Below are 10,850 nucleotides of genomic sequence, written 5' to 3' on the forward strand. Positions count from 1 at the left end.
ATTATCTATGTTTACAAAGATTAGAGGAATGATATTTGTACAATTAATTTTGGACAACTCTTGTGACAACTATTTCTCTTTTTATTGGACAAAAACAATGGAGAGAGAAAGAAGATGAGAGAATAAAAACACATGTGAGTATGAGAGAGAGGGTTGTTTCAAAAGTCGTAAAAAAGTAGATGTACAAATATCATTTCTCCAAAGATTAATGTAGCTACACCTCGATGATCTTTTGTCCTTTTGGATACATCGATAACTTGCCAATTGCCATCACCCACCCTTTGAACCTATAGAAAACATTACTGGCCAAGTTCATTTCCAAAGGTCTTGAAAAAACACCTATCAGGTTTGCTTCCTTCACAATTACTTGTATACATTCACATTTTACTGACAAAGGGAAGATATTTGGTATGACGCCCTTGAGCAAAAATTTGGCCCGTCTTTTTCTTTCTGAACTCTACGCTTACAACAGCTATAGCCTTTCCTACTCGTAGAACCTTGTTATCAATCTCAATCTCCTCCTACCATTACATAAGCCATAGGGAATTAAACAAAAAAAGAACTATTTTTGTGATATCTTCATCACACAAATTTAATACAAAAAACAAGGAAAAGAATGTCATATTCCTCTAATGATCAATTTGATATCACAGATGTAAAAAAATTGAAAGGAGTAGTGTTACTCATTCATTTTCTGTTATTTTTAGTGAATGATACATTACTGTTAGCTTAGTGGGGAAGTAAGCTAGTGTAGATACTTTGTATAAGAAGTTTCAATGAATGACTAATGGACTCAGAAGATTCTGTTCAGTCTTCTCACTTCCTCATTCTCATATTCAATTAGCAGTGGTGAAAAACATCATAAAAAAGAGTTTGACTAGGTTTTTTTTAGCATAAATATGCATTCTTTGTTTTCCCTTTATTAGTCTAGACTAAATAAATGGTCGTTTTCTTCGGGTAATACACATTACAAAAGATATCATGAAAGTGTTTGAAAATGCTGAAATTTTCAAAACATTCATTGTTTTAAAAGAAAAATTAGTGTTTAAGGGCATCGTTTATAAAAGAAAGTCTGACACCAATCACCCTGACAAGCCAATGAATATTATTTAGAAACGAAAAAGGGATTGAAATTTTCAAAACATAGATTTCAAGTTTTATTAGTAGTCTTTGTAAAAAATGCATCCTCTCTATGTATAGCTTCACTTTATTTGTGTGAATTAGCATATGTGCTTAATGGACATGTCGTGTCATACAACTAATTACAATGAAAAACCAATTTTAATTGGGACAATTATGTTAATTGAAAATTGTATGATTAACGATAATACAAGAGGGGTTAAGCTATGAAACAAACTAACATTGGCATAAGCAGCATCGAAGCATGAGACATTGATGTCGAGGGAAACTCCAGTATCCATCGGAAATCCAGCGGCAGGAATTGCAATTGCTCCTACCACATCCACCAGAGTAACAATGGCACCAACGTGCAAGTGCTTACCTGAATTCTGCGTGTTAATTAAATAATTAAGGTCAAAATAACAACAAAATCCATCATCAAAAGCAAGAAGAAGAAGATTGAGGAGAGTACGAACGAGTAAACGTGGAGGTATGTTCATTGAGAAAACGACACGGCCAGGCTCAATGAGATCCAATCGTAGGCCACGCACGATGAAAGGTTCCAGAAACTTGGGAGGAAATTCGTCATCTACCGTTGATGTTTCTCTTTTCTCCAAATACCTCTTCACTGATTCTAAATCCATAATCGTTCCTTCTCTTTTTTCCATTCTTCTTCCTTCACTTTTTCCCCAATCTTTACTATCTTCGATTCATCTTCATAATTATATCATGACAATGGATTTTTTTTTATTTATTATTTCAATTTCATTTTTGAAATAGAATGAGATCTACACAAAAATAAAGAAGAAAGATAATAAAGAAGGATAACACTTCACTTTACTGCCCCTCGCGTGGTCCAACTATATATATCAAATCCAAGCTAAGCCAAGTTTTTTTATACTCCATCCGTTTCAAAATAAATGTCGTTTTAGCCAAAAAAATTGTTTTAAAATGAATGTTACTTTCAGTTTTCAATGCAATAATAACTTTTTCTTTTCAATTGTACCCTTCAATTAATACTATGTTACACTACTTCCAAAGTATTATTTTTTCTTTATTTTGAAACAAAAAACACATTGTTTAAAGTATTAACCAAATACATTTAATAAATGAACTTTTTATTATTATATTCCCCCGTTTTAAAATGAGTGTCGCTTTAGGCAATTGCACACAGATTAATGAATGGAATAGAGTAGTCAAATGTCATAGCAATTTTACCAAATTATCCTAATCAATTTTACCAGATTAATGATTTGTTTTGTGCACAAGTATTGCATTTGTCCATTCTAAATGGGACCTTCTTTATTATCTTTCTTCTTTGTTTTTGTGTAGATCTCATTCTATTTCAAAAATGAAATTGAAATAATAAATAAAAAAAATCCATTGTCATGATATAATTATGAAGATGAATCGAAGATAGTAAAGATTGGGGAAAAAGTGAAGGAAGAAGAATGGAAAAAAGAGAAGGAACGATTATGGATTTAGAATCAGTGAAGAGGTATTTGGAGAAAAGAGAAACATCAACGGTAGATGACGAATTTCCTCCCAAGTTTCTGGAACCTTTCATCGTGCGTGGCCTACGATTGGATCTCATTGAGCCTGGCCGTGTCGTTTTCTCAATGAACATACCTCCACGTTTACTCGTTCGTACTCTCCTCAATGAAAAACAAATCAATAGTTAGTTGATTAGGATAATTTGGTAAAATTGCTATGACATTTGACTACTCTATTCCATTCATTAATTTGTGTGCAATTGCCTAAAGCGACACTCATTTTAAAACGGGGGAATATAATAATAAAAAGTTCATTTATTAAATGTATTTGGTTAATACTTTAAACAATGTGTTTTTTGTTTCAAAACTAAGATTTTATGGCAACTATTGTTTAAGTCTAATAAGATAAGATAACATGAATGGTTACGGACGTACTAAGCAGAAACCAAACGCCAAAACAAATATACAAGGTGCCTATGACAAAATTACAACTCAAAATCAATGAACATCAACACCTAAAGATTGTAAACAAAATGTTAACATGCAAGATGTTGTTTGATTTTATTATAGATTGTAAACAAAATGTTAGCATGCAAGGTGCCAAAACAATTATGCAAGATGATTGTAAATAAAATGAATATTTTTAAGATATCAATTTTTTTATGATTTTATTAAAGATATTAATGGTCAAAATTGTGTGTTGTCACGTGTGCAGTAGTGATTGCGATGTGTATATAAGAGATGGTTAAATATATTTTTAGTCCCTATAAATATGACAACTTTTCGTTTTTATCCCTCTAAAAAATTTCTTCCAATTTTAGTCCCCCCAAAAAAAATTATCTTCATTTTCGGTCCCTCCTTTAAAGTAAACTCGTATGTAAAATTCATATTTTTGAATAAAATTTTGCAGAAAAATTTATAATATTATAAGAATATTTCGAGAAAAAATAGAATTTTTTAACAAAACATAAATTAAATATAAATTTTACAAAATTGTACACATTTCTGCATAATTTTATTAGAATATACAAAAATTTACTAAAAAAATAGGGACCATAAATAGTGATTGAAAATTTTATAGAAACTAAAAGTTGAAGAAAATTTTTAGAGGGACTAAAACAAGAAGTTCCTATATTTATAAGAACTAAAAACATATTTAACCCTATAAGAATCGAAGGGAATAACAGAGAAATAAACTTCTTTGACCTAGTAAACGTCATCAAAACTCTATTATACTTATCTTTTTTTAATCAAAACTTCTTTGTACAATATATTTTTAATCAAAATTTGATTAAAAATATTTTGATTTTGTTGAAAATTATAGGTATAGATATTTTGTACAATATATTGTAACAAATTATACTTATCTTTTTTTTAATTCTACCAACAATATAGCTAATATGATATAGATTCTTATCTCTTTTTTTTTATGAAAAGAGTAATATATACGCGTTTTATCGCTCGGCTAAATGAATTAAGTTAGATTCTTATCTTGATACCAACAATATAGTAAATATAATATAATTTGTTTATCTTTTTTAATGACACCAACAATATATTTATATGCAATTTTGTTTAAATGTATATTTGGAAGTGTAAAAATCAGTCCAAAATCATGTAATTAGTATAGATAATGTTATATTAACAAAATGTTGTGTTCGTGTAATTTTTAAGAATTTTACATTATCTTTTATTTAGCTTATTTATTTTTTATTCGGTTTCGTGCCCACACGTGGGTTTGCTGGATTGTCCGTGGTAGTGATTGTTTAGAGCTGTGTTCTTTTTAATACCACTTATGTGCTAATTTGTTGTATCCCAGTTACGGGTTGTTTTTGTGGTTTACTGGGTCAGATATATGCTCCCCAGTCTTGTACTTCATGATCTTTCTTATTTTAATATATTTTCTATTTTGGCTTAAAAAAAATATATTATTTCTTAATTTTTTGAAGAGGAAGAACCAAAAAGAATTTCCCTAAAAAAAACTAGAATTTGATGTGCTCCCTCATATCTTCATCTTGTGTTGCTGCCACATCTCATTATTTCTAAATCAACAACAACCTTCTATTTCTTTCCTCCATCCAATCATTTTTTGTTGCTCAAGGCAAGTAAGTAGAAAGAAAAAAATTATTGCATTCATGCTTCCAACATATATTATTAATTAAAACATCATGAATTGTTTCAGAGTGAATGGTCATTTTGAGCTGTACCTCTTGGTCGTAGAGATGGGACAAGAACAAGTGAGAGTCAGGCAAATAACTTGCCATCACCCACCCTTTGAACCTCTAGAAAACATTACTGCAAAGTTCATTTCCAAAGGTCTTGAAAGAAAATAACGGAATGTAGCAGTGCTATCAGGTTTGCTTCCTTCACAATTATTTATACATACATATTCACATTTTACTCCTAAAGGGAAGATATTTTGTAAGACGCCCTTGAGCACAAACTTGGTCTGTCTTTTTCTTCCTCAACTCCACGCTTACTACGGCCTTTCCTACTCGTAGAACCCTAGCATCAATCTCAATCTCCTCCTACCATTGCATAAACAAAACTGTTGTTATTATATCTCCCATCACCCAAATCTAATACAAAAAAACCAGTAAAAGAATATCCTATTCCTCTAATTATCAATTTAATATCACAAACAAAAAATACATCATGTAAAACATTGAAAGGAGTAGTATTAATTATTCATTTACTTTCGGATATTTAATCAGTTATAATTATTCTCTCTGTTATGTGGGCAGCTAGCTACTGTGGATACTTTGTACATGAATTCTCAATAAATGACCAATGGACTCAGAAGAACCTTCATTCTGGCAATTATGTTCATCTTCACACTTCCTCACTATCAGATTCAATAAGCAGTGGTGAAAAAAACATCATAACAAAGAGTTTGTCTTGGTGTTTTTGTATAAATATGCATTTTCTAGAAACGAAAAAGATATTGAAATTTTCAAACCATCGTTTTCAGTTTTTCTAGAAATGTATTTATCCTCTCTAACTATCTTTCATATTATCTATGATATTTTGACATCTATTTGGTGACAACTTTGTTGACAACCTTGTTTTTCTGGCTTCTTATTGGTCAAAAACAATGGATAGAGAAAAAGGAAGAGAGAGGATAACAATATCATGTGAGTATGAGAGAGAAAGTTGTCCAAAAGTTGTCAAAAAAATAGTTGTCAAAATATCATTTCTCATAATTATAATGAAAAAGGAAAATTCATAACTAAATGTCATTCTAATTCAAACTAAAAATTGAAAATAGAAATTTTAAATGTTGTTAGAAAGTAAAGATATTTTCATTATTCTTTGTGAAATATCATATGTGCTTAATGAAGATGCATTGACAATGTAAAATAGTTTTATAATATAGTTTTATAATATTATCTAATAAGAACTCATTTATCTCATGTCATGCAACTAAGTACTACAATAAAAACTAGGGTCTTAATATTTGTTAAATAGGACAATAACATAAATTAATATTTTACTTCCTCCGTCCTAAATTATAAGACGTTTTAGACATTTCACACATATTAAGAAATATTAATTTTGTATGGGAACAAGATATTATGTGTTGTTTTACAAAATTGTTCTTAATAAATAATATGAGATTGATAAATTAAAAAATTGAAAGAAATGAGAGTAATAAGGTCATTTTTTGACCTAGAATCACCTCTCTGCATCTTTTTTCTCATTTTTTCCGTCTATTTTTTCATTTCTTTCAGTCTAAATAAGTGATTTCCACATATATCAAGTGTTTTTTTTTTGTGATTTCGTTGTCTGAATGCAGCGTTGTGTTGTTTTTTGTTTTGTGCAGCATTGTTTAATTTCGCGTCTTGTTACGGTGTTCGTTTGGTTCTTATTGAAAGATCAGCTTCAGTCAATCACAGATGCAATCAATGATTTTGGACGTCAACGTTGCAAATTCGAGAGCATAGGTATTCTGGTTCATATTGCCGCTGTATGCTATTAACTGGGGTCCGTGAGTTTGTTCGCTTTCACCCTTCAAGTTTTTAGCTATGTTGTTGATTCTGATGTATTCTATCAATTTGAATGATTGAACATCGTTTTCTTTTTATCAACAATAAAAAAATTGTTAAGGGTATAATAAAAAAAGGCTAAAGTGCAACTTTGGCCCCCTATCTTTCAAAAAGTTGCGATTTTGGCCCCCTAAGTTTGAAAACTACAATTTTGGTCCCCTATCTTTTAGCCCCTTTGCATATTTAGTCCTTTTGGTCAATTTTGACCAAGTCAACGCATACGTGGCATGCCACGTGTGTAATTAATTAATTAAAAAAAATAAAAAATCGAAAAAAATCAATTTTTAAATAAAATAAATGAAAAATATATTAAAAAATTCTGGAAAAATGAAAAAATAAAAAATAGCAATTTTCCAGATTTTAAATTAAATAAATGAAAAAAATCCAGAAAATCAATTTTTAAATTAAATAAATGAAAAAAATAATAATAAAAAATAATGAAAAAATTCGAAAAAAATAATGTCAAATTTTCCAGATTTTTTAAAAATTTTGAAAAAAATACGGAAATTTTTTTAAAAAATCTGGAAAATTTGTCATTATTTTTTTCAAATATTTTTTTCGAAATTATTTTTTCAAATTTTTTCCAAAATCTTTTACAGAATTTTCTAATGTTGAAAATTTGACATTCTAAAGGCGCAAGGAAACGAAAAAAGTATACACAAAAATACCGACGAGAATACAACTTGGCCACAAATTTGGTACATATTTCTTCTTTAGGAAAATGAATGTTTCCATGACATTACTTTTTCGAATAAGTGATTCTTGGAATTGTCCATGAATTTTTTTTCGATTTTTTAATCATTTTTATTAATATTTTTATATTTCAAGAATTTATTTCATTTTTTTGTAATATTTTTTCGTTTTTTTAATTTTTTTATTTTTTCATTATTTTTCATTTTTCCAGAATTTAAATATTTTTCCATTATTTTTATTAATATTTTTCGAATAAGGGATTCTTGGAATTTTCCGTGAATTTTTGTGAATTTTTTTTCGTTTTTTAATCATTTTTATTAATATTTTTATTTTTCAAGAATTTATTTCATTTTTTTTTGTAATATTTTTTTGTTTTTAAAATTTTTTATTTTTTCATTTTTTTGTAATATTTTTTCATTATTTTTTTCGTTTTTTAAAAAATCTGGAAAATTTGACATTATTTTTTCAAATTTTTTCATTATTTTTTAATTTTTTATTATTATTTTTTTCATTTATTTAATTTAAAAATTGATTTTCTGGATTTTTTTTCATTTATTTAATTTAAAATTTTCCAAATTTTTATATTTTTTTATTTTTTATTATTTTTCATTTTTTCAGAATTTTTTTATTATTTTTTTCATTTATTTAATTTAAAAATTGATTTTTCGATTTTTTATTTTTTTAATTAATTAATTACACACGTGGCATGCCACGTATGCGTTGACTTGGTCAAAATTGACCAAAAGGACCAAATATGCAAAGGGGCTAAAACATAAGGGACCAAAATTGTAGTTTTCAAACTTAGGGGGCCAAAATCGCAACTTTTTGAAAGATAGGGGGATAAAGTTGCACTTTAGCCTAAAAAAAATTAACATTAATGATATTGCAAAGGGACTTATAATTTATGACAAAAAAAAAAATTCAAAACAACCTGTAATTTGAATTTGGGAAGGAGGGAGTACGTCTTCAGTATGTTAAACAGGAGAATAACATAAATTAATTGAAAATTGTATGATTAAGCTTTGAAATACACTAACATGGAGATAAGCAGCGTCCAAGCATGAGACATTGATCTCAACGGAAGAACCAGTATCCAACTGAAATCCAGCGGCGGGAATTGCGATTGAACCTACCACATCCACCAGAGTAATGATGGCACCAAGGTGCAAGTACGTACCTGAATTCTGCAAGTTAATTCATTAATAAATTCAGCTCAAAACAACAACAAAATTCATCATAAAAAATATGATGATGAAGAAGAAGAAGAAGAAGAAGAAGAATAAGAAGATTGAAGAGAGTACGAACGAGTAAACGTGGGGGTATGTTCATTGAGAAAACGACACGGCCAGGCTCAATGAGATCCAAGCGTAAGCCACCCAAGATTAGATGTTCCAGAAACTTCGGAGGAAATTTATCATCATCTACCTTTAACGACGCTTCTCCTTTCTCCTCCAAGTACCTCTTCACTGATTCCAAATCTGTTTTTTCCATTCTGTTTCCTTTCTTCTTCCTTCACTCCTTTTCCGAATGTTTAATATCTTCAATTCATCTTCATAATAATATCAAGACAATATGGGTTTTGTTTGGTAAAAATAGCACATAACTGATAAGTTATAACTGATAAGCTGATAGTTTATAACTGAAGATTGATAGTTAATAGTTTATGACTAATGACTGATAACTGATAAGTTAATCCAAACGTTTGATAAAATTAACGGTTCAACTAGCTTATTAATATAAAACGACATAAAAGAACATTTTTAATTCTAATATAATTATTAACTTATTATTTTTTGCTCTTTAAAAAAAATATTACTTTTTTGTTGAAGTTTTATTTTAAATTTATTCCATTTCAGTTTTTATACTTTACCAAAAATATTCAAGTATAATTTTTTCTTTTAAAAAAATAAAGTATAAATTTTATTTTTAAATAAAAATGGTTTCAAGAAAAGAAAAATTAAAAACAAATCGTGACATACCATGGAAAACATTGAAACGTAGAACCATATGGAACAAAACATTTATAATATTGAAAACGTGCGTATAAATTGGTCCCGTCAGAAAATTGGTCCATTATGGACCACATTTTTCAATGGTTATATTAGAGCATTCCTCCCAAAGTTACCATGGTCTACATGTATTCAATTTAACTTTATCTCTTGGTGCCAGTCTTGAACTGTGTAGTGTGTACCTCAAAGGTGAAGTGTGACCTTACAACCATTTGGCTTCACATGAAACTTCACAATTTAACTTTGGGAGATCAGTCACTTTAGTCCATGAATAAGAAGAAAGTCGTCATTTTAATCCCTGAATGCAGATAAATTGCAAAATAGTCCTTGAATGTAGACTCTGTTAGTCAATTCAGTCCCTGAATGCAGACTCCGTCAGTCAATTTAGTCCCTGAATGTAAACTCCGTTAGTCACTTTAGTCCCTGAAATTGACCAACAGAGTCTACATTCAAGGACTGTTTTGCAATTTCTCTGCATTCAGGGACTAAAGTGACTACTCTTTTCCCATTCAGGGACTAAAGTTACTAATTCCCCTTTAACTTTATCTCAAAACATTATACTCACTCTCTCTATTAAATGAAAAATGATACTAGTTGAACAATTATTATTATTTTGTAATAACTTTTTTTGATTTTTATTTTTTTATATTGTTTTGATTCACATTATGTTTTTTTTTTATTGTTTTGATTTCGGTATTAATACATGTTTTCTTTGTAAATTTATGATTGTTTCAAAAGTTTTCTTTCGTTGTTCAAATAAAACATCTCCTATCAAACTAGGGATGATTTTGTTCAATTCACATCATCTTCATCAAGAAAGTCTCATTCATACAATGTGGTCTCTTAAACCCCCAATCCACCATCACATTTAGGCTGACAACACACATCTCAATTCACGAAATGCACTTTACGACCCTGATCTGTGTCCCCCCATAAGAAACCACACTGAATTTTCTCAATCTCATCACAAATAGTTTTGGGCAGCTTGGCATATTGCATATGATAATACAGAACAGAACTAATAACTGACTTGGAGAGAGTAATTCTCCCCGCAAGACTCAAACATTGTTGTTTCCACCCACTGAGTTTATTTTAGATTTCCTGGACAATGTCTTAAAATGCCCTCTAATGGATCTACTAGTAATCAAATTAACCCCAAGGTATCTACCCAAACTAATCACATGGGAGAAACTAGTATGAAGCAAGATATCATCACGAAGCTGATTATCCACATTTTTAGAGAAAACAATGTGTTTTTTTACCATTAATCTTTTGACCTCATGAAGCTTAACATAAGAGATCAAGGCAATGCATAACACAATAAGCTTGCTCAATAGAAGCCTCTGCAAAAAGAAGAATATCGTCAGCCAAAAGAAGATGGGAAATTTAGGGACTATACCTGCCTGCACGCATTGGTTTCCAGTACTCTGCTTCTACCTGGTCAGCTATAATGTGGGAAAGTTTATCCATACAAATGACAAATAAATAAG

General features: G+C 29.4%; 2 protein-coding genes across 2 annotated transcripts; both read right to left on the reverse strand.

Annotated features, from left to right (window-relative positions):
* Positions 1 to 139: 139 nt before the first annotated feature.
* LOC146941810 (uncharacterized) lies at positions 140 to 1,977 on the reverse strand. The gene is made up of 3 exons (XM_085755647.1): positions 1,596 to 1,977; positions 1,362 to 1,508; positions 140 to 521 (listed from the first exon to the last, which is right to left on the reverse strand). The coding sequence occupies exons 1-3, from the start codon at positions 1,785 to 1,787 to the stop codon at positions 378 to 380; spliced, it is 483 nt and encodes a 160-aa protein (XP_085611773.1). The 5' UTR covers positions 1,788 to 1,977; the 3' UTR covers positions 140 to 377.
* Positions 1,978 to 4,736: 2,759 nt separating this feature from the next.
* On the reverse strand, positions 4,737 to 8,926 carry LOC146941811 (uncharacterized). Its single transcript, XM_085755648.1, has 3 exons — positions 8,657 to 8,926; positions 8,389 to 8,535; positions 4,737 to 5,140 (listed from the first exon to the last, which is right to left on the reverse strand). The coding sequence occupies exons 1-3, from the start codon at positions 8,840 to 8,842 to the stop codon at positions 5,003 to 5,005; spliced, it is 471 nt and encodes a 156-aa protein (XP_085611774.1). The 5' UTR covers positions 8,843 to 8,926; the 3' UTR covers positions 4,737 to 5,002.
* Positions 8,927 to 10,850: the final 1,924 nt, after the last annotated feature.

This window comes from Medicago sativa, chromosome 3 (assembly GCF_051527215.1).
Source record: "Medicago sativa cultivar Bolivia chromosome 3, Bolivia_mono, whole genome shotgun sequence".
NCBI classification, from domain to species: domain Eukaryota; kingdom Viridiplantae; phylum Streptophyta; class Magnoliopsida; order Fabales; family Fabaceae; genus Medicago; species Medicago sativa.

What these genes read in the sequence shown, in the direction of transcription:
- LOC146941811 (XM_085755648.1), bottom strand. Translation starts at nt 8,842, where the DNA reads ATGGAAAAAACAGATTTGGAATCAGTGAAGAGGTACTTGGAGGAGAAA. An exon ending in ACATACCCCCACGTTTACTC is followed by an intron (nt 8,536 to 8,656) that starts GTTCGTACTCTC and finishes ATTAACTTGCAG; the next exon opens with AATTCAGGTACGTACTTGCA. An exon ending in TGGACGCTGCTTATCTCCAT is followed by an intron (nt 5,141 to 8,388) that starts GTTAGTGTATTT and finishes ATGCAATGGTAG; the next exon opens with GAGGAGATTGAGATTGATGC.
- LOC146941810 (XM_085755647.1), bottom strand. Translation starts at nt 1,787, where the DNA reads ATGGAAAAAAGAGAAGGAACGATTATGGATTTAGAATCAGTGAAGAGG. An exon ending in ACATACCTCCACGTTTACTC is followed by an intron (nt 1,509 to 1,595) that starts GTTCGTACTCTC and finishes ATTAACACGCAG; the next exon opens with AATTCAGGTAAGCACTTGCA. An exon ending in TCGATGCTGCTTATGCCAAT is followed by an intron (nt 522 to 1,361) that starts GTTAGTTTGTTT and finishes ATGTAATGGTAG; the next exon opens with GAGGAGATTGAGATTGATAA.